Below are 27,694 nucleotides of genomic sequence, written 5' to 3' on the forward strand. Positions count from 1 at the left end.
CTAGAAGGATTATGTGGGCATATTGCATGATAGTAAAAATTAGAAAAAAATTAAAGATAGCTAGAAGAAGAATACTGAATTTTCCCAACACAAAGAAATTATAAATATTTGGGAAGATGGATATGCTAATTATGCTGATCTAATCACTATATATTGTAGATTTCTAAACATCACTATGTACCCCATAAATATGCACAATTATTTCATGTCAATTAAAAAGTGAAATAAAATAAATAACACGTGATAGAAGAGCTGAAAGATAGGAGCTAGGAACATAATAAATACATTTATATTTTAACTGTTTATATTAATAATATTCACATGTGAAAAGATTGGGAGTAAAATAAAATGCTAACTGTAGTTAGTTGATAAAAAATTTAATCCTCTTGTATACAGTTAAAGGTTAATCCTCTTTGTATAAAGTTCAATGTCCTCTATGATGGTCTATATTTCTGTTCCTCTCAGAATTCCATTTTTTTTTACCCTGCTCCCACCTCAATTTGTCTTGAAAGGTAAGTACTTAAAAATGAGCTGCTGGTATATATTATCTTCCAAAAATGTCATTGTTGTGAGTATAACCACACACACACACACACACACACACACACACACACACGACATCTTATTCTCTTATTATGGGATAAAAGGATATACCATACTTCCCTTTTTAAGACCCAAACAATATCATTATGGGCAAAGTTTTGAAATAATAGAATGAAATTCCCTTGAAATTTACTGAATGTTTAATACCAAGACAAAACAAGTTCTTAAGAAGATGCATTAAATAATTTCATTACAAAGACATTAATTTAGAGTGTTTTATACAATTATTGAAATAATGTGGTCAAACTAGATAATCCACCCTATACAACTCAAACCAAAGACTGCTGCTTTGGAAATTCTGATATCCAGTTTAGCTGCCCAAATTTTAGTAAACTGGACCATCGCCACATCATTTCATTTTGTATTGTGTAAATATGTCCTACTGCCTAAAATACTATTTAGTTTCTTCCATTTCTACCTCCAGGCACTGTGCAACTTAAACAAATGCAGACAGATGCTAAGTAACATATGGTTTCTATCAATGTCTAGTGTAAAAATGGCACCGATTTTTCTGATGATGCATATTGTTTTCTTCTAAACATATTCATTAACACATGTAAGTAGATTGGTACAAATAAAATCAACTTGTAAGTGAAAACCAAAAACATGTAATTGGTAAACACATGGTTTGTTCAAATGAAGCCCTAAAATATTTGTATATTTTTTCAAATATTAACCTGCAACCAATTTTACCTACTTTAAATTCTTAAATATTCTTATTTTATTCAAAATAGTAAAAGCAATTATCTTAGAGTCTTAGAGAATGTTTACAAAAATCCTTCGATTTCTTTAAATTTTATAATATCCCTTTCTATCCCCACATAACCACAGAACAGAAAATGGGGTTTGTGGGTCCAGATTGTTTGTATTTCATATTTTTTACATATAATTATTTTAAAATGCCATTTCAACATGCAATTTTGGCAAGCAGAGTTACAGAGGCAGTTGATGTTATTGTGTCAACAAAACCATTATGCTTTATATGTAATGAAACCGTGTCTTTGAATTCACTTTTGGAACAATTTTAGAAGTAAGCAGCATCAAGTCACTATGTGTAGTTCAGACAGTGAATCTGAACTCTGCCATCTATTGATGGTATGACTTTGGGTAAATTATTTAAGATCTTGAATCTTTAATTTCCTAATCTGTAATTTAGGGCTAACAATTGTACTTCATAGGATTGGCTTAAAAGTTAGAGGAGATAAATCACTTAAAATGTTAGCATAACATCTAACCCATGATAAACACTCCATGTTAAGTTAGCTGTTGTTTTTTAACATAATTATCATATGGTTGATTTTAATCAAACGCTCTAATGGTTTTTAGGTACAAATAATAAAATAGCATCCAGGTTTACCTCAGTAATGTCAAACTTCCTCTATATTAAAATAAGTATGTTTTAAGTAACTCAATCAAGCAGAAAAATAGTCATTTTTTCTTACCAAACAAGAATTATCATTAGACAGAATTTCCATATGATGAAGGGCAATACATAAAGCAACCTAAATTATCTTCCCAAGAAATTTCATTCTTTCGGCCGGGCGCGGTGGCTCACGCCTGTAATCCCAGCACTTTGGGAGGCCGAGGCGGGCGGATCACGAGGTCAGGAGATCGAGACCATCCTGGCTAACATGGTGAAACCCCGTCTCTACTAAAAATACAAAAAATTAGCCGGGCGTGGTGGCGGGCGCCTGTAGTCCCAGCTACTCGGGAGGCTGAGGCAGGAGAATGGCGTGAACCCGGGAGGCGGAGCTTGCAGTGAGCTGAGATTGCGCCACTGCACTCCAGCCTGGGCGACAGAGCCAGACTCCGTCTCAAAAAAAAAAAAAAAAAAAAAAAGAAATTTCATTCTTTCTATAGTTGTTGCCAAATTGCCAGGTTCACTATCATGCAGATCCCAAATATTATAGTACTTCATCTTCAAAGTTCTGCCACTAGTATGGACAATAACCTTGCCTCTGTTTTCCATTTGCTTTTGACATGAGCTAAAAACTTCCAAACTACTTTTCTCAATACTAATTATGAGCAAAATGAATCATGAAAGGAGAAAGTACAAGCAATATAAGAATAGCACAGTCTACAAAGTATTGCTTTCTTATTCTAGCTTATCTAATTTAATTTCCAAATTCTCAGATCTTTTCCCCCAAAAAACACTAGCAACATATCCAAAAGGAAAGCCCTGTCAATCTGAACACTGCCACAAACCATAGGCAGAAAACAACAAGTATATTAAAAGAATCAGTAGTGTGACTATCTTTTGTCTATTCAATGGAACTCTCAAGTTGATGGAATCACATGTTTACATATGAGAAGTAGATATAACCTCTTTCAATAGCTCTCTTTTGGAGGCTGCTGGTGATCCAAATTAGATTAGGCCAGATTAGAAAGAGGGTGAGTATTTCAACCAAGGTGCTCAATGAAGGTCCTAGAGGAGAAATGATTGCTCTTCCTCCATTATGCTCCCTCTTCCCATGCCCTTGGGCTGCTTATTTAATGAAATATAGGAGTATCAGACTGCATAAGGAACAGCCATGTCCATTTTGTATGGACAACTGATTTTCTACCATTTGTGAACTGCTTTGGTAAGACTGCTTTTCCTGGTCTTCTAGTGAGCAGGAAACCAAGAGAAGAAAGTCTTTCTGAATCCCTGTGATTCTTGGGCTCCAAAACCAACCAACCAAACAAAAACCTTTTTAGAGGCAAAATTTATAATAATAGCAGCCACGATTTTTGAAACCCTTAGACTATCCCCAGCATAGAGATAAGCACTTTAAAGTCGCTATCATATTTAACAACTCCTTGAAGTATTATTGTCTTTTAATAAAATAGAGGTAAGTCTCTCAAGGTTACACTCTTATTAAAAGTGATCTATTGAGTTTGAATTTTGAAGTTCTCAAGGAAGCAATAAGGCTTCTGACTACTTTATTATCCATCTAGTCACTTACTATTGGATAGTAATATTTTGGCCACTGTTACTAGAACTGGGGAAACAGTTGTGAATAATACAAAGCAAAACCCTGACCTCATGTGACTCACACTATAGCAGAGGGTAAATAGGCACATAAATTAAACAATGTAATCCCAGATAGTGGTATGTGCTTTTTAGAAATTAAAACAGGACTAAGGGATACAAAAAGAATGTGGCCAGGGTGAGAAGAATACTTAACATACAGTTGAAACAAGAGAGTATAGAGGAGAGAAGTATTCCAAACGGGGAAGACATCCCTGTTTGTCAAAGCCCTGAGCTTAAAGTTTCTGAGGGGCAAGAACAGGCCATGTGACAGAATACAAGGTAAAAGTCCACCATGGCTTTTTTTCCATTCTACAGAATGAGTAAACTAAATTCAAAGAACATCACTTACTGAATGGCTTTTTGATTCTGAAGTTCATACTCTTTTGTGTTATATAGCTTTTTAAACAATTAATGAAAAATTGTTTATTCTGTTTTTAAATTATTCCCATCTCTTTCATGTAAGAACTTCTTGGTTTTTTACATCTTAATGTTTCATCAGCAAATATTAGCAGCATAATATCTAGTCATTCTGTTTTTTCTTTTTCCTAAATACTAAAAATATGCTACAGTTTTGAGAGTGTGCTTTGACTTTCTCATATATGTCTGTGGGTATGATCGAGAAAAATAAACTGTCTATAATAATGGAAAACCTGATTGTAAAATATATTATGACTTTTGGGAGAAAAAATGTTATTTATTTCTATTTTCTATTTCAAATAACGAAGTTTTAATCTATTCAAATAATGATATAATTTTCAAAATTTATTGTCATTCTATTGCCAGGAAAACTTAGGCATGCTTAAATTAAATAGCACATTTAATTAGCTCAAACAGAAAAGATGAAATTCATGATTCAGAATTTGCATATTTATCAAATATATCCGTAGGAATAAAGATATGCGATATTTAATGTGGATTTATAGCTTTATATTTTTTATATCTTAAGTCCAAATTATCTAATTCAGTTACTGTATTTATATTTCCATACCTGGGACTCTTCTCCATAAGCCAGCAATAGCAATTACCTTATAGCAGACAGGTTAATGTTAAAGCATGTCCATTACTTCTTGCACTACTCTGTCTGCATTCAAACCGTATACTTTATGTAGAAATGCAATTATTTTATTATACAACTAAAATGGACATATTGGAAACATTTTGGCACCATCTCACTTTATGGCATAAGAATGTTTTCACCTCTCACAACATTCAGTTGGAGAGGGATGGATTTTTATGTACACTAATTGATTAAAATTCATTAATTTGGAGATAGACCCAATAAAACATTTAAGAAAACCTATAGTTCTCACGCCTGTAATCCCAGCATTTTGGGAGGCCAAGGCGGGCAGATCACGAATTCAGGAGATCAAGACCATCCTGGCTAACACGGTGAAACCCCGTCTCTACTAAAAATACAAAAAAGTAGCCGGGCATGATGGCGGGCTCCTGCATAGTCCCAGCTACTCAGGAGGCTGAGGCAGGAGAATGGTGTGAACCTGGGCGGGAGCTTGCAGTGAGCCAAGATCGTGCCACTGCACTCCAGCCTGGGTGACAGAGCAAGACTCCGTCTAAAAAAAAAAAAAAAAAGTTAAATAAATAATATCTAATGTAAAGCCTGGGATACAGACCACAGAACAGGCTATATCTCAGGACCATAGTGTATAACAAATTTACAGTGAATAAATGGACGTACCGTGAGTTAAGAGAGCAAGGGTGATGCTGGGTAGGCAGTGACAGGTATGCTGTTCAGGGAATACTAGATGACTACTTTTGAACTCAGTCCTTGTCAAACCTCTGACAGTGCAGTATTGCCAGGTTTTAAATAAATGAAAAGTGAAAGTTCCAATTTGTCAAAACAGGTACAACATCAGAGTAATTAGTAGAGCAAACTCTATAGGTTTCAACGTACGATTTCATTAATAGTTAGCTGTGTTTAAATATGGTTTAAAGATTAATCATGTGGGAGGCTGAGGCAGGAGAATCGCTTGAACCCGGGAAGCGGAGGTTGCAGTGAGCCAAGATCACGCCACTGCACTCCAGCCTGGGCGACAGAGCAAGACTCCATTTTTTTTTTTTTAAAGAAAAGATTAATCGTGCACAATTTTCAGAGAAAAGTTATAGCTTAAAGAAAAACTATACTTGTTCTAATTGAAGAAAAATATGAAGAAACTGGAAATGAGATAACAGTTCACAATATTGGTTAGATATATTCAGATGTGATCTAAGAAAAAAATGAGAATTTTGGTCATTTGTACTGAGAAGCAGAAATACAAGCACTAACAGGTTATTTTAAGAAGTTAAATTGAGAATGCTTTGGTCTGCCAATTGGATACAGGTTATTTTTTTCTGAATTTTATTTGGGACCTATGGCAAGTACCTACAAAAGATATCATTGTCTACATAGTTCCAAATATGCAACTTGGCTTTTAAATTGTTTGGGGTCAGTATCTGAATGTTAGCAAAGACGTTCTTTAAAAAAACAAACAAACAACATTTTCTTTTTTTTTTTTTTCCTATAAAAGTTGGATAGATGTCATATGCTCTCTTTTCTGTGGAAAAAGATGAAGGCTTTTGTCTAGGTTGTGAGATTTGCTCTGCTCTCTGATTTTAAACAGTAATTAAAATATAATTTGTAACTAATTCCAGTAGAGTTTATTTATTTATTTTTTATCTAAAGGGTTCCACTTTGTTTTTCCAAGAATCATTACGAGTAACAGTCATTGCCTCTCAGGGCTTGGCAAGCCCTAAAGTTACGTCTCTTTCTCTTTTCCCCTCCCTCTCTGTTCCCTTTCATTTATCTCCTGCTCTAACTTGTTCCTTTAATTGGCTCTAATATAAAACTGAAGTATATCTGGTGAATACTGTTTTGTGTTCTCTGTTTCTAATTTAAAGAATGGATGAGTGGTAGACTTTTCTCTCTCTAAATAAAAAATAACAAACAGTACCCTAAATCAACTTTTTGTATGGTTCTTAGTTTTTATTAGGGTGGGTCAGTGACCCTCAATTACCAAAGAAGAGGAAAAAAGTTTCCCATACCGAGTAAGCATGAATAACTACAGTATAAGGAACTGGGTTAAGAAACAGAAAGGATCTGCTAATAGTATTTTTATACACAATGAATGATTTTATGTGAAACATCAGCTGCTCTAGGAATTGTTTTCAGGTTAGTTGGATGAAAGCTAATAATTTCTATTGCCCCTGACTCCACAAGAACATGATTCATGAACCATTCAAATTCAATATTTTCTGAGGTGGCCCTACTCTTCTTTGGATCTAGCTGCAGTCTTTCATCTTGTTTTACACAGATGCTTCTACTGATTTGAATTTTAGAGTCTTAGTCTAATGCCTTTCTTTGTTGATGGAGACAAATAAGGCCAGACAATCTTAAGGGACATGTTGAAGGTCACAAATAAGGCATGGGCAAGTCTGTCCTATATGTAAGCTTCAAAGCCAGTTCATGTCTTCATTCCTTAAAAATTTATTGAGTGCCTACTATGTGCAAGATCCTATGCTAAGCCCCGAGATGTGTAAAGAAACAAAGCAGAGGAGACTCCTGCTCTCACAAAGCCAGCTTTATAAAATTATTTTCATTAATTCTAGTGGCATATCTGGTAGATCATTCTATGGAATAAATGTTAGAAGTATCTAAATTCAAAGACTAAAAATTCCTTAATATTGATTCAAAAATTGAGTAAGCTACACGGTATCTTCTGGTCATAAAAAAATCTTATTACTTTTGACTGATGTACTTAACCATAGTTTTTTCTAACATAATTATTAATTTTGTTTATAAAAATGTTCATTCAATGTTTACTTATTTTTCTACATGAATATTTTCTTTATAAACATGGTCCATTTAAAACTAGAACTTGTATTATTTAATTTTGTTTTTAAAGATCTTAATGGTATAACATACCTACCAGGGCTAAATATTTATATTCAAACCTCGTAATGGACTAATAAGAAGTGAGAACAATGCCAATCATAGATAACATTTTTTGAATCAGACACTCTGCTTAACACTGCATCTCACTGATAACACTGCCATTATCTCAGCCTTTATAGCAAATCTATGATGTAGATACTAATATGATCTGCATTTTTAATATGTATAACTGAGGATTAGAAAAATGAAAGAACATGTTCCATGCTACACAGCAAGAAAGTGACAAAGTGGAATTTGAGACCAATACTGCCTGTCTGAAGAACACTCTCAGGCTGGGCACAGTGGCTCATGCTTGTAATCCCGACAGTTTGGGAGGCTGAGGCGGGAGGATCACTTGAGGTCAGGAGTTTGAGACCAGCCTGGGCAATATAATCAAACCCTATCTCTAAAGAAAAAAATATTTTAAAAATTATCTGGGTGTGGTGGTGTGTGCTTGTAGTCCTTGCTACTTGGGAGGCTGGGTGGGGGAGGATTGCTTGAGCCCAGGTGTTTGAAGCTGTAGTGAGCTATGATCTTGCCACTGCACTCCAGCTTGGGTGACACAGTGAGAGCCTATCTCTAAAACAAGAAAGAAAGAAAGAACACACTCTCCTGTAATGACATCTAGACATACAGAAAGTATTTAAAATGCTATACATGAGTTTTACTTGAAGACGGTTTCTCATGTTTTACCTAAGGCCTGAGAATGATAATAATAAAGGAAAATTTGCAGTTTTGCTTCTCTCTTTTCAAATTCTTCATTTTTAAAGATTTGTAGAGTCAATTAAAATAATGAAGTGAGCTAGAACACAGATCAGGAGAAATCTTGAAAATGTTACTTAATTAATTAGAAAATAAGTAAAATTAGGTGTGAGACTAGACAATCTCTTCACTGCTTATGGCTTATAATTTCTATCTGTTGAAGTTTTACCCATCATTGAAGTGTTTGCTTCAATTAGAGTATCACCTCAGGAATCTTCAGATTCTATGAGTTAGAATGGTTCTTTCCTTTCTCAGTGTTCCCCAGGTCTTTGTAGCTCCAGAATAGCACTCATTTTTTTGTTTCGTTTTGTTTATTTTACTTTGTATTACTATTACATGAGTATTGCAGATGACTACATAAATGTATTCTGAGTGCCTATATGACTGATATAGTCTAATGAAAAAATCAGTAACTCTTACTACTCATTGAGGGGCTCCTAAATGCCAGGTACTATATGAGTCTACTTTGCGTAGTATTTTAAATAACATCATGACCCATTGTAAACACACACACACACGCATACACACACACACACATCCCTGGGGCTTATTTAAAGCAAAATCAGGCTAAGTCCATACTATTAGCAAGTAGTGATGACAAGTTTGGAATACATCCCATGTCTTAATCATTGTATTATACTATCCATTAAAATTAAGTTATGCCTAAATTCAAGTGCATACCTCTTATACTAACTTGCCACTGAAAAATTCTTTTTTTTCCTTTCAGTTCACTATATAGAATAAACAGGTAATTGTACTTTCAGTGAAAACTTCAAGTAGAAGTAAGGTAATTATTTGAAAAACATATTTTTTCTTTTATGTAGAGGTCAAATTTCTTATATTGGCAAGACATTCATTTGCTTTAACAAAGTGTTGCCAATGTAGCATGTTATACATCTTGTTTAAAAGCATGGGCATTTTAGCAAATAACAAATGCATGTATTTATTGCACATAGTAATCTTTATTTTAAAAAATATTATTTTTCTAAAAAATTGGCCTATTTATATATAAAACACGAGGACAATATTTGGGAGAACCAAATTTCTGGCCTCTCTTTTGGAATGAGGAATGTGCCTACAGGTTGCATCTTTAAAGTTAATAATTTTGTAAATATATACACAATATCATTTTTAAAAAGCACTTCTCCATAGATGAAATAAACATTCTCTGGTTTTAAATTTTAACCCTTCAATTAAAATTTAAAATTACTCGTGAATATCAGTTGAACAGTATTTGTTCTTGAATAAAACATACATAAATACAGATATAAAAATATTGAACATGATTTTATTCCAATTCTTTATCAATAAGAAATACAGTTTATGTGTGTAGACTGCTTTAAGCTTGCCAAATACTTTAACAGATACTAACTTCCCTGATATGGAGATTATATATTTTGATTAAAAAGATAACTCTTTCATTCTAATCCTCTTTATTCAAGTACTGTTTCATTCATAGATTCTTGGGCGAGGAAAGAACATTAAAGATCCTCAGGTCTAGCTATGAACCCAGTATAGGAAAGCCATCTACTTCAACTTTCCTGAGTGACAGGAAGGCAAATGCAAGGTTCATTACATTTTGTTTAGTTATATTCGTTTTTTTTAATTTTTTTAATTGAGCTATTTTTTTCTCTGTTTATTATACCAACTGTATTCTCAATTATAGTAATTTGGATTCTTGAAATCATACATTGTGCCTTATATATCTTGTCTTTTTCTGGCTTAACACTCTTGGTGTGGTACCTTGATGCCCGGATCAGTTGATATTTTCTTCAATTTCTTCACTTGATAAGCTAATTTTTATGATATCTTGCTTTGCTCTCATATAGTGAACTAGGAGAATAAGTGGTCTGATTTGAGATTTAAAATTGAATACTCTACATTTGTTGGTATCATTTGGCTTGCAGCATTGTTTTCACTCGGCAGCCCTACTCTTATCTAATTAGTTCACAGCAAGCATTTTCCATTAAATCTTAGACTCTTTCACATGAAGGAACATAATTAATTTTGCATTTGACTTTAGGAAATTGGTGCAGGACTTTACTTATCTTTACTAAATTCTAACTTGTTTGGGACTGTATGACTTAGAATTCTAGAAACCATTGTCCTCCCTGTAGCCACTGGTTTTGACAGGCAAATGTAATTGTTATACTTTGCAACTTTATCTTCTTCAAAAATTTAATGTGCTTGGATATTTCAACTTATGACATGCAAAATAAAAAGAGACCATTTAATCTGAAGACTTTCAGCTGTATTAGTTTTTAATTTGCAGAGATAGTGGTCTTCCAAATGTTAATTAAAATTTTACCCTGTGTCTACTATCATTAATTGCAATTCTGGAAATATTACAGTAAGTAATTCAGGAAGATTTCACTGAGGAAGTGATGCTAAAATTTAAATCTAAAAGATAAATACATTTAATTAGACTAGGGAGGAGGCAAAGAGAACAGGCAGGGCAAGTTAATGATTTTGATTTTATATTAATTACAATGGAAAATCTAAAAATTTTAAAGCAAAGAATGGCAAAATCAGATCAATATTTGATCTAAATATTTGAAACTACTATTCTGGCTGCCTTGTTTAGAATTAAATGAAGAGAGAAAGTGAATTTACTGAGGCTAGATAGAACAAGACTGCTGGTGATGGCAGTAGTGATCAGGAAATGGAATAGATTAGAAGGGTTTCAAAAGGTTAAGTTCACAGGTTATAAGGAAAGAGTGACAGAGAAGAAAAATGAGAGAAATGTATCACGGATTACTCTTAAATTTCTGGCCAATGTGATTGGATTTCTGGTAGTGTCATTTGTAAAGATGGGTCACTCTGGAAGAAAACCAGCTTGGGTTAGGAGGAGGTAGATAATATGAATTTGTTTTGAACATGTTCATTTTGAAATATTTTTGAGATGATGTGTTTCAAGAGCCATAAAAAGATATATACCCTTTGACCAAGAAATCCCAAGACTCTGGGAATGTAGCCTGAGAAAATAGTACAAACTATGGGAAAAGTTATAGTCGAAAATGTCCATTGCAGTGTTTTTTAATTGAAAAAATGAAAGCAATGTCAATGGTCAAAAATAGAGAATTTATAATAACAACTTTTGTACACCTACTAAATGAAAAATTATTTAGCTGCTCAAATGATTGTTTAAAAACTGTTCAGTAACATATAAAGTGCTAATTATATAATGCTGTTATAAAAATAGTTAAAATATTTTAAATACTATAATTAAAACTGTAGAAACAATATGAAATAAAACTAGAAAAATGTAAGAAATTGCTTAATAGGGTATTAAAATTATAGGTATATATATCTTCTTGGTTTAAAATTAGTAGAAGAAGGAAGTTGGAGGAAGAAGGAGGGGTAGGAAGAGGAATAAGAGAAGAGGAGGAGGAGCAAAAAGAAGAACAAGAAGAAGGAGAAGGAGAAGAAGAAGAAAGAGAAGGAGGAGGAGGAGGAAAAAGAAGAACAAGAAGAAGGAGAAGGAGAAGAAGAAAGAAGAAAGAGAAGGAGCAGCGGTGGTGGTGGAAGCCACAGGAGCAGAAGGAGCAGAAGATGACTACAATGCGATGAAGATACAATGAAACATAGCTACTTACTCTTGTCACGCTGAATTCTATGATTATATATATGCTGATGATCAAAGTTATGAAAATCATGTGAAGGGATTAAATAATGCATGGATGACTTAGAATTTAACTTTCTATAAATTTAAAATTGGTTGTTGATTGCTTTGTTCAAAAAATTGGAGCTGACTCTTTCTCCTCAAAATGGAGTGAATTACAAGTAAAATTGAAAGTACAATTAAACCTTTTTAATGATGACCCTCCAAACGAGGAAAAACCCTAAACAAAGTGTATTTAGATTATATTTTTGATGATATATGTTAAATGCCTTTGCTATTATTTGCACAAAATTCCAGTTTCTAAAATGGACACTTATTCTGTTATTAAAATTGTCCAAAAGCTAAACACACAATTAAGAAGGCCTATACTATTTAACAGTTCCCAAAGCAAATACAGTTAGGTTTATATATTAGTTTGGACTCCCTTCTTATTATATGTCTTCACTTTTATATGCCTACTAATTTTGTAAAATTCAGGTTAAGATATTTCATCAGTCTCCTCTACATATTTTACAAAGCTAAGATCAATTTATTTCAACTTATTTTAAACATTCAACTTATTTTAAACATTATAAATCATCTATATTGGTATATTTTGTCAGACATGATGTAAATATGCACATGATGGGGCATTCACCCAAGACATCTAGTAATTTTCTTAAAATATTTTAAATTTACTTACTTGAAATAAAAGAATATGCCAAGCGAGATAAGCAGTGATGCAATAGATAATCCGTGTCCAATTATGGTCAGGTAAAACAAATTTAGTGCAGTCTGTAATTTGTATAAACAAAAAAATTTGGTTCATATCAATACTATAAGTATCTATAATCCTACACATGCAGAAGTTCAAATTCAGTTGAATAAACTATATTTTTAGAAATATGTGATCTGATAGCCTTACAATGATGAGTTTGCAAACCAATAAATACTTGAACGTATCTGGAATGAAAAATATCTATCCAGTGAAATTATCAAAATTTATAAGTTGTATGCCTTTTTATTTTTTTAATAATTTTTTAAAAAATTAGAAGTCAAATATTAAATCTATGAGGCAAAACTTTTGTTGATCTAGATTATATACTATATGAAACTAGTATTTTATATTTTGTGCACCTTCAAACAAATGCTACGTGATGATTTGTTTTGTTCAGATGTAAATGCCAGATAAAGGTTTCTTTTCAAACTGAGTTTCTTTTTCCTTTGACAAATTTGAAGCTCAGAGACAAATCTCAATTTGTTAACTTAGAAGATTCTATGATCTGTACAAATGTGTTCTTTCTCATGGTTTTCACTTTTTAATTTTTATTTGTCTGCATTCCATTTATTTGTAACCTACCACTTTATTGTGTATTTGTATAATTCTCTTCCAATTCTTACCTGAATAAGCTGGGAATATGTTATTTATAAACATAATGATAGCTGGTAGTTATCAAGAGCTTACTATATGCTAATCTTTTAAGTATTTCCCTTGTGTTAAATCAATCCTTATGAAAACAATGAGGATGGAATCTATCCTTACCCTCATTTCATATATGAGGGGACTGAAGCAGAGAGATGTAAAATGGCTTTTTCAAGGTCAAACAGCTGGTAAGAAGTAGAAATAAGAAATCAGGTTTTAGGACTCACAGTTGTAATCACTGTGATAAACTGCCTCTATTACAAACACATGCAAATACATGCAAGTGTTTTCTATCGAAGCTATATTATAGTGCCAAACTGTAATTAACCTTGACTCCAATGTGTAGTGTTTAAGGATGCGATAGTTAGTGCGGGTAACCTAAGAGCCAGTCAGAATGAGATCCTTCTGCTGAGGGAGAGACAGGACTCTTTAAACCCTGCTGGGCTTATCCTGTTTACTTGAGCACAGTTTCAGAGGTCATTCTAGAAATTCCACTGCAAATGGAAGATTTTCCTTTTCTTACACTTTTAAGGTATGTTTTCTTTGGAAAATTTGAAACCCCAATACTGAAACATTGACTTGTAAATTACACTATTACCTAAAAGGATTGCTTTTTCAGTGTAAGGACAAAATCAATAATAAATTTTTCCACGGATATATTTCTTCTTTATTCTTCTCAAATTATATTATGAAAAGGCTTTATAAGGGAATGGAATAGTGACTTTATTTTCTTCAGTACAGTACTGGACAAAGGAGCTGTTTAAACAGATACTGTAAGTTAAATTTCAATTCAGAATTATGACATACCTTCACTTTCTCATGGGTGTTAACATTACACTGGGTATAATTTGTCCATGTTCTGTTGCTTGCTGGATGCCTAAACCAGTTTCCATCTTGGTCACAGATCTTTGTAACTTTTTCTTTAAAATTAAAAAGAAAAAAAGGGAAAACAGGAATTTAATTAACCTAGGATTTATTAAATAGATGTCAAGGAGATATGTAGATACATTTCTGCTTTTACCTGATGGATCAAAGTCCTGAAAGTAATCAGGGCAGAGCTGCATTGATTCAGTTCCTGCTGCAACATCGTTCCAGCAGAGCCATCCATCCCAGGTTCTGTTGCAGTAAACGCCTTAGTGGGGAAATAATAATTAGGGATAATTAAATCCTTCTACTTATACATGAAGACATAGTCTTAAAAGTGGTTTCACACTGATGTGGAGTAAAGGCTATCTACTGAAAATGCAGACATTATATAAAAATCTATATATAGAAATTATTTGGCTTCCCACCAAGTAATATTATAATAATTTCTCAATTAAATTCTAAATTAAATTTAAAATATCTAAATATATACAGTTTAGATTTAATTTTAATTGTCAAAGGTAGCTATTTGTTTAATAAATCAAATGGTCTTTGCTAGTTGTCCTTAGCCATAATGTAGTGATTAGCGTCCCTATGCTTAAAATAAGAAAACAATGGGAAATTAGAAACATGTTTCATTTTAGAAACTATATGCTTAGGGCAAGGTGTTAGTATTTTCTGAAGCAAGCCAATAAATATTCCAATATTTCCTATTATACCATTGTAACCCTGAAAGATACTTATTTAGGCCCCTCCACCAAATTCTGGCTCTTCATTCCTTTTCTTTTCAAATAAGGCAGAATGTTCAATAATCTCACATGTTTCTCCAAAATTAAAGAAAGAACTTCTTACATTAAAATATATAAAGTTTTTTTAAGGCGTAGGTAAATTAACCGACCAATGTTCTAATGTTGTAACAGTCTATAATCAAAAAAGTAATTTTCTTTTTTTTTTTTTTTGAGACTGAGTCTTGCTCTGTCGCCAGCTGGAGTGCGGTGGTGTGATCTCGGCTCACTGCAACCTCCACCTCCCAGGTTCAAGTGATTCTCCTGCCTCAGCCTCCCAAGTGGCTGGGACTACAGGTGCCCTCCACTGTGCCCAGCTAATTTTTGTATTTTTAGTAGAGAAGAGGTTTCACCATGTTGGCCAGGATGGTCTCAATCTCTTGACCTCTTGATCCGCCCTCCTCGGCCTCCCAAAGTGCTGAGATTACAGGTATGAGCCACCACACCCGGCCCAAAAGTAATTTTCTAACTTGTCAGATAGAGATAGAACCTTGATTGCTGCATGAGATGTTTATTGTTTTTAACAGATTTGCAAGGCAATATCGGCATTTATCTAGCCCTCATGAAAATAGAACAAAATTCTGATGGCCTGTAAGTTCAAGTAAATTGAACTAAAAAACAACAAAATTTTAATGTTTCCCCAGATAATGTTTTCTGCTATGTCATTTTTTGGACAATTATTTAAATAGTTTGAATCCATATATTTCTAGATAAAATACATTTTATGGCCTATTAGAAAAAAATTTCTTGATGTAGTTTTAGAAAGCATCTCAGATATGTCGGTATCACAGCTCCAAAAGTATCTAATTCACTACAGCATTGGTAATGTGATAGAGTGCAAGGTCCAGAATTTTTGAAATTGTGTTTTATGGCATTTGAGTGAGATCTAAGTAGGTATTCCATGAAAAAAGTTTCTCTGGTCAAATGGATTTTAGAGACACAAAGTTGAAATAAAAATAGCTCTTTATTGCAAGACTTTCTAGAGTATTTAAAATTACAAAGTACATTATGAAACTCCAAGAAGGTGTATTATGCAATGATTCCAAACTTCTCTTACCACAGAATACTTTTATTATGAAACTTTACAAAGATATTCCTATTGTTCAACAATTAAATTTAAAATCTACTTTTACATAATATACAGCAAGAAGGCTTGGAAGGGTTTCAAAGTTAAAAATATCTAAAGAGTGTTAAATTTTATTTTACTGTGAGTTTTACATTTGGTATTTTGAAGATAACCCTTTCTTTAAGGTTGCCAGGTAAAATATAGGACCTGTTTTTGTTTTTGCTTTATCTGGCAACTCTGCTTGTGCTACTCATCTTTTATCTTCAGAATCTAGTCAAGTATCTGGTGCTTAGCAGGCTCTCAATGAATGTTACCCAAAAAAGCAAAAGAATATCTTAATGAAAACAGAAGCACTTAGATTTCATTAACTTTGCCACCAAATGTACTATGCAAAGTGTGTGTGTTATGAAAAACAACACTTTTGTATTCATTATATTATTATGCCACCTCCTGTCAAGCAGGTTGTTAAAAAAAAAAGAAATACACAATTACATAAACTGAAAAAGTCAACTGTCATTAAGATTTGTGTTTTTGTGTTAATATTAATACTTATTTGATTTAAATATCTTTGTACCATAAAAAGAATCATACTAAAAAGATCACTGTCACATATTTTTATTGTTTTTAAAAAGCGATATAACATGATGTCATAAAATGTTCTTCAAACATAATTAAAACTGCACATATACAAAAAGGCAGCAATCTATTTTTAATAATGGACCTAAAGCACTTATAATGATATAATGGCAGTAGTTTTCTTTTAAAAATATGTCAAATGCATTTACAACTAAGTAGCCATGCTTACCTTCTGCTTGTTGAATGGGGTCTTGCATAATCTTTTGGTAACATTCATATTGAGCTGTCATGATTTTATTTCTAGTAACTCCCAACTGAATTGAGTCCTCAGGACTCTCTTCTAATTCTGCTGTAACAAGAATCTAAGGGATTAAAAAAACAACAACATCAACTTCATGAAAAGGATTATGAAAATGTGTTTGTCAAAGGCAGTCTGTCACAGTAGAAAACAGCAAGTGCGGTGATGTACTGGAAGATAAACTGGCTCTCTAGGGAAAAACCCCCAATCTGTAGTGTTTGCTATTTCCATGGTATAAATATCCCCACCATGTCCAATTTCAAAACACCAACAAGATGTCACCATTAGCAGAGTGGGAAAGCACAGTTGGTTCTCAGAAGCCTGTGGTAGCCAGCTCCAGGACATTCCTTAATATGTGTTTTGGAATGTAGACAGAGATGTCTTCCAATCTGACCCGAATGTTTTTCCTGGCTCTATGAATGAAGGCAAGATATTGTCTGTCCCCTCCCCCAAAGCCTCTGCTTCCTTATTGTAAAATAGTATAAAATAGCATCAAGATAACAGAGGAGACGTATCTGGCACATGGAAATACTTACAATGTATTGCCATTGTCATGATATTTTGATAATCAAAATAATGGCAACATCATATATGATGTTGGTAAATAGAAATTTTTCTTGTATGCATATCAGTAATGTTTTTAGACAAGTTATATACTTATTTTCTTCCAATATAGTAGCACTATTTTAAGCTTCAATTCTACTTTAGTTTCCACGTGACTTTTTTTCTGATTTATAATATGAAGCCCAAATAGACCTCTTTTTAACACTTTTAGCAGTAATTGTTGCATAATTTCTATTAACTATATCCCATAAGCTGTTATCTTCCTATCCTTCCTTTGCCTCCTCATTGTAGTATTTCTTTTTTCTAGCAGGAAGTTGAATTTAGTAAAGTCAAAATGACATTCCCTCACTGGGTAGCACCTCTCAAGCTCAAGTTTTACCATTGTGTGACCACCATTTAACAATAACTCTTTCATTCCTTTGTTGTTTTAATTTCCAAATAAAGATTTATGCAGTGGTAGTGCTACACAAGTAATACATGGAAATGTAGAACATAAAGAAAATTAATATATTTGAAAACCACGTAACTCCTGTTCTTCTCAAAAAGTCCATAAAATTGCAAAAATCCATATGATTTTTATCCCTACTTGGTACACAGACTCTGATTTATACACGATCTTACATGAGTTCAAGAGGAAGAGTCACAATTTCTTAATTACAATAATCAGTTGCTAATCTGTTACAGAATTACCTGCCGGAAAGTAATGTTCTATGCAGCTCGCTCAATGGAGGGTGTGAGCTTAAGTCAACTTAAAGATACCGTCTAAGAAGTGCAGGATTTGGACTGCTCCTAGACTTGGAAATATTTGCTCCTAGACTTGAAAATGTTTTCAAATACAAATGCGGACAGGAATGTAGTCTTGTTTTTTTGTTTTTTGTTTTTTTCTCGTTTAGGTTTTCTGTATTCTCCCAAGTTTCTTTGTTTCCATCTTTGTGGTGTTTGCTTGGAAACACCTCAAGAAAATTCTTAGCTGCCACAGGATTAGATGAGAGTATGTCTCTTGGTTTCTCATGTTTATAATGAGATAAGAGCACAGTCACTGTTTTATTTTGAGGTAGAGAAAAACATGGGTGATTCATTACTATAATTAAACATAAAATTAAGTGTATGAAGTATGTGACTCCTCCAGCAGAGCAATTGAGTTTTTGTCTTATTTGCCTACCTTCCACCTTGGGCCCCATATCCCCATTGTATACATGTAGAGGGGCAGATGAGTGTGCAGACTTATGCACACACCTGCCTCAAATTTAACATCAATGTCTGCTAATTTGAATGAATGATTGAGGAAATTAATTTAAAACAAAGTGTATGGTTCTAAATTGCCTTGCAATCAAGATATGTCAATCAACTGGCAGAATGGGAGAAACATCAATGGGAGAATCATTTTTTAACAGATCTAACTCTGAATCTACAATTCTGGTTGAAAATATTTTCTCTACTATGTACAACATGTACCATAGAGTCATTCCATTTTTTTTCAATCTCTGATTACTTTCCTCTGGTGTCTTATGCATGTGTGTATTCATCTTTCCCATTCTGATCCCCTCCAATTCCTTCTCATTCTATACCTGTTATAGGACTAAAAGCATACACCGAATGAAAACACATTATTGCTGTATCAGTTGGATATAAAAATGTAACTAATTTCTGTATCTAGTAACTTCATTAATATTTTTTATCAATTATAGGTATACTGGAAGCAATAACAGACATAATCATATATATTTTATGCTTACCATAAAAAAAGGCAAGAGAACCAGAAAATACAGGGTATACTTTTTCTCCATCATTAAGCCAAAATGAAATATGCTGTATAACATAAACTGCAACAGAAAATAAAAGAAATATAATTCATCAATATTTATGAAATAAATGCAGATGATTCTCAGAAAATTTATTTTAAAACTACACAATAATTCAATAATTTTATTTTAAAGATTTGATAAATCATTTTTTTTAAGACAAGGTCTCACTCTGTCACCAAGGCCTACTGCAGTGCCACAATCTTGGCTCACTGCAGCCTGGACTTCCCGAGTTCAAGCGATCCTCCCTCCTCAGCCTCCCAAGTAGATGGATTACAGGTGAGCACCACCACACCCAGCTAATTTTTGTATTTATAGTAGAGATGGGGTTTCACCATGTTGGCCAGGATTACAAGTGTGAGCCACCCTGCCCAGCAGATTAAAATATATTAAAACTGCAAATGTTTAAGAGCATTATGGTGTCAAATGTTTAAGAACATTATGGTGTCAAATGTTAAGGAGCTTATAAATACATTTTAATTTAATTTAACTAGACTTACAAACAGAAAAACTTCTTATAGATAGATAGATAGATAGATAGATAGATAGATAGATAGATAGATGATAGATAGATAGATAAATAATTAGAAAACAACTTGCATTTTTTGCCTTAACCAAAATTGGGATCAAATTATAAAGGTATTACAATAGAGAGTTTTTCATGGACATAAAAAATTTTGATAGCATATTTTATTGTAAAGCTTACCTTTATTTCCTGTAAGTATTAATCTCATTTTCAATTTTCTGACTCTTCGGTAATTTAAGGAAGGAAATTGTTCTCAAACAATTTCTTGAGAATCAACATCTATACATCATTAAAATGTCTTTATAATTTAATATAAATTATTCTTCACTACTGAAAATCAATTTTTTAAAATTAGGAAATAAAAGATTCCCTAAGTCATCTACATTATTCAAATAAGGTTTCAGGGAGTGAAGAGTATCAAATAAAATATTTGTTTGAATATTTTTAATACTAAGTACAATTCTGAGCTAATGAAAAATGGCCTCTAAAATGCTACCCACTAGCTTCCTAATTCTAAGAGACAAGAAATGCTGGAGTGTTTTTCCAAATGCTTACACCCTGTGAAGTCCAGGAGCAACCTACTCCAACATATTTTCAGGATGTAGCCATAAAATATAATATTCATTTAACTAAATGATATGGTTTGGCTCAGTGTCCCCACCTAAATCTCATCTTGTAGCTCACATAATTCCCATGTGTTGTGGGAGGGACCCAGTGGGAGATAAATGAATCATGGAGGTGGGTCTTTCCACTGCTGTTCTCCTGATAGTGAATAAGGCTCACAAGATCCGATGGATTTAAAAATGGGAGCTTCCCTGCACAAGCTCTCTTCTCTTATCTGCTGCCATGATGTGATGTGCTTTTCACCTTCTGCCATGATTGTGAGGCCTTCCCAGCCACGTGAAACTGTAAGTGCATTAAACCTCTTTCTTTTGTAAATTGCCCAGTCTTGGGTATGTGTTTATCAGCAGCGTGAAAACGGACTAATACACTGAACACGCAAACAATATTTTTAAAGGAGAGAAAAAATTTCCGATCAACAGATATTTGCCACTGAACTGTAAGCTTAGATTTAATTTTGTTAGGAAACTAGTAATGATTTTATGACAGGGCTAATTTGGGAAAAATAATTATAAAAACCTTTTTTACGTGTTCACAGGTTTTGCTTATTATTTTTCTTATGACATTCAATGACAGCACACTATTAATTGTCACACAGAATTTGTGCCATTGCTAGCCCTCGCCAATGACTCACCTAGAAGTTGTAGCAATCTTGTTTTATAGCAACCTTGTCAAGTTGTGGTTGACAAACTGAAGTTTGCAGCAGTCTTGTCAAGTTGTAGTAGTTTTCTTTTTAGTGGTAGCAATCTTTCGAATATTGTTTTCTATCGGCTAGTATGGGTTTTTATTATTAGACGATCTTGAGAAAAATATAACCAAAATACCATGAATCATTGTATTAATTTTAATAAAAGTAGTGTTGTTATAGACAGAAAACAATGTATCAGTTTATTTAATTCAGTAATTAATAAGTTAATATTTTAGTTTTTATTACATTTTACCATGAGAAAATTTAATTTCCCAATACTTACATGCACAATTGTCTCCAGACTCAAATCACATTTTCTCTTGGATCATATTTGACATTGTCTTTAAGAATTTCTTAAATTCAGGGGTCAAGACCTGAAATATTGATGAATGTAATAATTTAATATTATGCTAATGACCAAAATTATTTCCATGATAAATTAAAAACTTCAAAGAAAATACTGCTACTAAGATCATATTTTTATTGAACAATTCCAACTTTTAAAAGCCTCTTTTGCTTACAATATATTTGAGTTATTATATAGCATTATATTCACAGCATGTGATGTTTCAATATGAATTATAGATCTATATTATGAGAACACACTTGGTCTAGAAATGTACATATTTTCTATGAGTAAATAATTTTTAAAGAGTAATTATGTCATTTTCACTTGAAAAATTGTTGATTTTAGATATTTACATTTTTTTCATAGAATTACTAAAATGTTTTCCTTAGGCATTTATAAGTTAGATAAATATTTCTTTATTTATTGTATCTATAGTCATATAATTCCACAAATCATTCTAAATTATACTGCCTTTAAAAATAAATTTTGTGTTTTAGTCTTCTCAGTGGAGCTTTAATTATTATCAAGTATTAATAGCAAGGTGAAAGAAAGAAGAGTTGTTTTGTTTTTGGTTTTTATTTTTGTACACATTTTTTATGGAAGAGTTGAAAATAGTTAACAGATACAGTAACTCCTAAAACTCTCCTTATCATATTAATGATAATTTACTAGGATTTCTGTTAACAAAAAATTAAAGCAATTTACGGTTCATTATTAGACAATACTCTTACATGCACATTTCACCTGGAAATGTGATAGGGAATGATACTGGACACTACAGATTTGTTGTGACCATTAAATGATTTTGACTATATTGTGGAGCCCTGAAAGTTCCCAACTCATGGCATACTCTTGGCTAAGTTCTATTTCCCATGCAATTTAATCTAACCTAATGAAATGCCAACCTATTCAGCTTTATTTGTTAGACTAATATAAAAATTTACTTTATAGATTCTATATACAAAATCACTTCTATATTTATGAACAGATATATTTTATTTTAAATTGATTATTTTAAACAATATCACATTCTTTATAATTATTCATTTTGCAAAACTCTATCATTTAATCCATCCCTAAATATAAAAAAGTAATTAATTTTTGTATTCATGGTTCTATATAGGCAAAATTGCTTTTGCAAATCACTGTTTGGTGTTTAACATAGTACCTGACACAACCTGAGTGCTCAAGAAATTTTTGCTAAAGAAATAAGAGATTCAATACTAAATAAATGATGGATTAATAGAGATTTAAGGATTCTTTCTGATGGGCTAATTTCTTTCTCATTGTCTGCACTTTATAAATATATCATACTTTTCTCTATTACTTCTTCTTTTTTTTTTTTTTTTTTTTTGAGAAAGAGTCATGCTCTCGCTCTGTACCCCAAGCTGGAGTGCAGTGGTACGATCTTGGCTCACTGCAATCTCCGCCTTGCAGGTTCAAGAGATTTGCCTGCCTCAGTCTCTCGAATAACTGGTGTTACAGGTGCCCACCACTGCGCCTGGCTAATTTTTGTATTTTTAGTAGAGACGGGGTTTCACCATGTTGGCCAGGCTGGTCTCAAACTCCTGAGCTCAGGTGATCCACCCGCCTCCGCCTCCCAAAGTGCTGGGATTACAAGCGTGAGCCACCGTGCCTTGCCTCTATTACTTCTTTAATAATCACTAGTATGTTTCTTAGTATGAATGAAGATAGATAGTAACAAGTTAATGTGGTAAACTCAACCATTTTATCCCTAAATATATAGAAACCAATGAAGCAGAGCTCACATTTCTGAAGTTATCACATTTTTCCATCTAGAACTTAAAGTATAATTTATATTAGAAAAGTTACAACAATATCCCAAACCAGCTAAGCATAGCAACTTTTTTTCAGATATATTTTATTTTAATATTTGGTCATAATTTTGTTACAAATGTTTGTTGTTTTTTATTAGATGGAGAAACTTACATCAATTTTCATTTTTTCAGGATGGTGGGGACACTGGGTAATCTAACTGAATATTTTATTTAAGTAAATTTTAAAGAACTAAAGTATGGCAAAAAGCCTTTTGAATTAAACTATAGTTTGATCTTCCTTTGATTAACTTTACGAATTTATTGGAATGTATGATTATTATTAGTAACGTATCTATTTCCCTTGCAGATATGGTTTCATATCTGATTTATCTTTGCATCCTTTGTGACTGACAGTTAACAAATGTTTACCATATACATGAATGAGTAAATGAATTAAAACATGAACCAGTAAAGTACTTTAGGATCCTAAAGTCACAATCAAGAACACTGATCATAACTACTAATTGTAATTTATTTTATTAGAAAGTTTTAGACAGTGTTTGAATATGTACTGACAATGAAAATTGTTGGGATGTTTCTTATATCTACAAGTCTACTTTCTTACAAAATAAAATCCTGAAAACTATTCAGTTTTGAATTTGTGATTACTTAGATGTTAAATAAACAGTAGTTTTCTGTACTGCATTTGGAAGACATAAAGGTTAAGCCACATTTAGGGCATTGTAGTACATATTAAGGTATTAGTAGTTCATATTTTTCTGAATAAAAGTATATATATTTAAATATGCTAGTAACAATGTAAATAAATATTATTCTATGTAAAAATCAGGTATGTTTTACAAAATAATTTTTTAATGATTTACGCATGAGTCAGGATTAAATTACCTTTAATATGCACATGAATTCCAAATATTGAGGGGCAAAGTGCTTCAAAAGTCATGTCTGAAGGTTTTCCAAACCCCACATATTTGAAACACATTTCATCCAACATTACCATTATTTTTGTTGCTTATCTAATAGGCTTCAAAATCAGAGTTCCAAAAAGTATCTTAGTGAAATATCTCTTAGTGGTAACTAAATCATCCTGACATCAATAATTAAAAAGTATTCAACTCACAAAATATTTATTAATGCAAATAATTCCACTTTTATAGCTTTCCTTCTTTATCCTATTCCCTAATGATCTGAAAATTGTGCTACTAGGAATAAGGTGGTATTTTTCACTGTGTAAACTTGTGTATTCCTAATCAAGGGGGCAGGTGTATGGCCCCTGGGTTTGTCAAAGATAGAGCAGCAAGTTTAGGTTAGCAGCCATTCAAACACATAATGGGCACCTGTACACTCCATGAGATCTAGCAATGACCAAATCATTTGGTAGTGCAATTCACTTGAGTCATCTACTTTGCAAAGGACCTATCAAAGTTTCCTTGCCAGCAGACACATGTGGTGAGAGGTAGTTATGGAGGAATCATCCCTTTCACCAAGAGGTCTCAAATTCCATAATAGATGAATCATGGCAAGGCATGTGCATAATGCCATTGCAAATATAGCTGAAAGTCAACTTAGATAGACTCTCATACTGGGAGATGAAATGATGACATTGTTCTCAGGAGAAGTATGTTTAACTGTAATCCTTGGTTTCAGCTCACTGGTTCTCTGCATACTGCCTTTAATTGGCTGATTCAGCAAGTACTTCTCTCTATATATTTAGCTTTTTCTAAATATAACTTCACTAAAATACAATTGATGATAGTTAACCAAAGCTGTTAAGCAAATCATTTTTAATCTCTTTCAGATCTTGTTAAATTATTTACTGATAATTGAACTGCATGTTACATCATGAAATATAATAGTTTCCTTTTAATTTTGAGGACAGACCAAGCAAATAATGAAAAGAGGTCAAGTTAAGTGATTAAGCCAGCCAGAGAATTTTTCCATATGTTCCAAGGTTTGTTTAGTAGGCAAAGAACTTCAGAGTTGTGAAAGCTCTAATTTATACTGTTAAGTAAATTTGTAATCATATTGGTACTGCTAGTTGTTACTGGCATTTTCTCTTCAAGAGCTGCTAGTCTCATAGTTTCTATAAGTACTATTTTATTTTCCTTTTTAAAAATTAAACAAAGTGGTTTATTACTGGAAATGAGATAATTTTCTTTACTATGCAAAAAGAATTTTAAAAGCCCTTTATTTCAAAATGTTTTCCGTGCTTTGGCCCCCAACATCTTCAATATTAAAATAAAAATGATATATTTCATCACAAAAAGAACTGTGAAAAATAAAAATGTCTTAAAATCTGAAATACCTTTTGAAATATTACTGCCTAGTCACTCAAAAATTTATGTAACTTACAATTCTGGTTTTATTTCTTAATATATTATACATCTACCAAGACAATTTTCCCAAATACTTAAATTTTAAGAGGGCAATCTTCTTGACATGCAATAGTGTAAAAGCATGTTTTATTGTACATAAGCATTAGAAACGAATGTGACTTAATCAATACTTATAAGAACACACAAAAAAACATAAATCCTGAACATGCGCCAGTGCCTTGCAAGCCTATTTCTTATTTTCTAAAATGTGTATTATTCCTATACATACTTTCCATTAATTTGTTTCTTTATAATAATTCTTATTTTTCATTGAGTCACCTAGCCCTAATATTGAAAGTGTATGTTCACTCCAACATTAAGAAAAATAATAACCTAATCTTTTGTTTCTATATTTTTGAAATAACTTCGATTTTTACAGGCTCTAAACCATACTCTGTTTTTCATTTATGTATCCATTCACTAAAAGTTGGCTAACAGAAGTACTTTCTACACATATTTAATTTGCCGTAAGGTTCACCCACCTGAACCTTTGTGTGAGCAAAGTTGAGCTATGTCCTATATATTATATTACATGCTTTCCCTTACTTATGGCATATTAAACAAGCTACATATCTCTTGAATCAAAACAAGGAATAAACACTCTACTCCAATCCCAGAGTTCCACACCTGCACGGCAAATGGAAACTTATTTCAATCATTCTACACAATCTAAAAAATGTCAAAGTTCAAGAGCCTGGTTAACTTATTTTTCTCACTGCTTATTTTTGGAAAACCTAAGTCTTTGTGCTAGAATTGTTGTTGCAAGTTACTATCTTTACTTCCAATAGAGTCTTTTTATTATTTATTATTATTTTTTTAGAGACAGGATGTCACTCTGCCCCAGCTGAAGTGCAGTGGTACAATCATAGCTCACTGGTGCCTTGAACTCCTAGTCTCAAGTAATCCTCTCACTTTGGTTCCCCGAATTGTTGGGATTACAGGCTTGAGCTCCTGCACCTGGCCTCCAATAAAGTATGAAAAAGAAATTCCAGTGTAAGGTTTTAGTACCCACTTCAACCTAGCTTGGAATGTCACTCACACTTTTAATATATAAAGCAGTTAGTGAAACAAAACATAAAGAAGCTTCACTTTCCTGAAGACATGTTACGGATATAAGATTATAACTCAAGCTGTATGTCCTCTTTAGGATGTCATTTGAGTCATGCATTATTTTTTAAGCTATTGAGTGAGCAGGTGCCAAATCACTGATGTAGTAAACACAATGTCCTCAAAGTGTGAGGTTGTGGGCCACCTGCATCAGAATCACCCCCAAAACTTGGTGAAAATGTTAAAATGGCCAGGCCCCACAAAGGACGCTCTGGAACAGAACCTTTTGGAGAATAATTTAGGAATCTGCATGTTTAGTAAGCACCCAAGTAAATTCTTGGCCTGTTATACTTGGGGAAGCACAACATAAATACTTCATCCTCACTGGGACATGCCGAAACCTGAACACATTTGTATTTCACTGTTTCTAGGTACTAGCCAGACTATTTTAAAAGCAACTATAAAGTATAAATCAAGCAAAATATTCTGCAGTGTTCCCAGGCATTATTAATGTCACAGAACTCCCAAAGCAAGTTATTCAAATATCTATTTTAAAACATACCATGTAATCTTATAATTATTTCTTTATGTGTCTCTGCCATGAGATTGTGAGCACGGTAAGAATAGGGCAGGCAGCATATTCATCTCCGGGGCTACACACCCTAACAAAGTGATCACATAAAGAGGGTATACAGAAAGTGTTTTTAAAGTAGATTGCTTATAAAATAAATTTAATCAAGTTGAAGAAACCTGATGTTTTTAGTTATTCCTAACCCTTTCAAGCCTATTATAATTTTCTGAGTCATAAAAAAAGATCATTGCTTCGATTCTACTCCAAAAATTTCTGATTCAGGTCATCTTGCTTGGGGACCAGGAACAAGCATTTTTTCAAGTTTCCCAGGTGATTTTAATATATAGCTAGGGTTGAGGATACCTGGAATAAATAGAAGATTCATGTGGTAGGCAGAATGATAGGCATACAAAACTTTCCATGCCCTATTCACCAGAAT

At 32.8% G+C, this 27,694-nt stretch overlaps 1 protein-coding gene across 2 annotated transcripts in view; it reads right to left on the reverse strand.

The window, feature by feature from the left end:
* CALCRL (calcitonin receptor like receptor) overlaps window positions 1–27,694 on the reverse strand; it is a 107,732-nt gene that overhangs the window by 24,068 nt on the left and 55,970 nt on the right. For both annotated transcript variants that reach the window (XM_055380358.2, XM_019022579.4), the window contains 7 exons: window positions 21,401–21,491; window positions 21,064–21,228; window positions 19,217–19,303; window positions 16,848–16,980; window positions 14,349–14,459; window positions 14,135–14,247; window positions 12,608–12,699 (listed from right to left, as the gene is read on the reverse strand). In XM_055380358.2, the coding sequence (XP_055236333.1) occupies window positions 12,608–12,699; window positions 14,135–14,247; window positions 14,349–14,459; window positions 16,848–16,980; window positions 19,217–19,300 (533 nt within the window). In that variant the 5' untranslated portion in view covers window positions 19,301–19,303; window positions 21,064–21,228; window positions 21,401–21,491. The remainder of the gene's footprint in view (window positions 1–12,607; window positions 12,700–14,134; window positions 14,248–14,348; window positions 14,460–16,847; window positions 16,981–19,216; window positions 19,304–21,063; window positions 21,229–21,400; window positions 21,492–27,694) is intronic.

Source organism: Gorilla gorilla, chromosome 11, assembly GCF_029281585.2.
Source record: "Gorilla gorilla gorilla isolate KB3781 chromosome 11, NHGRI_mGorGor1-v2.1_pri, whole genome shotgun sequence".
NCBI lineage: Eukaryota > Metazoa > Chordata > Mammalia > Primates > Hominidae > Gorilla > Gorilla gorilla.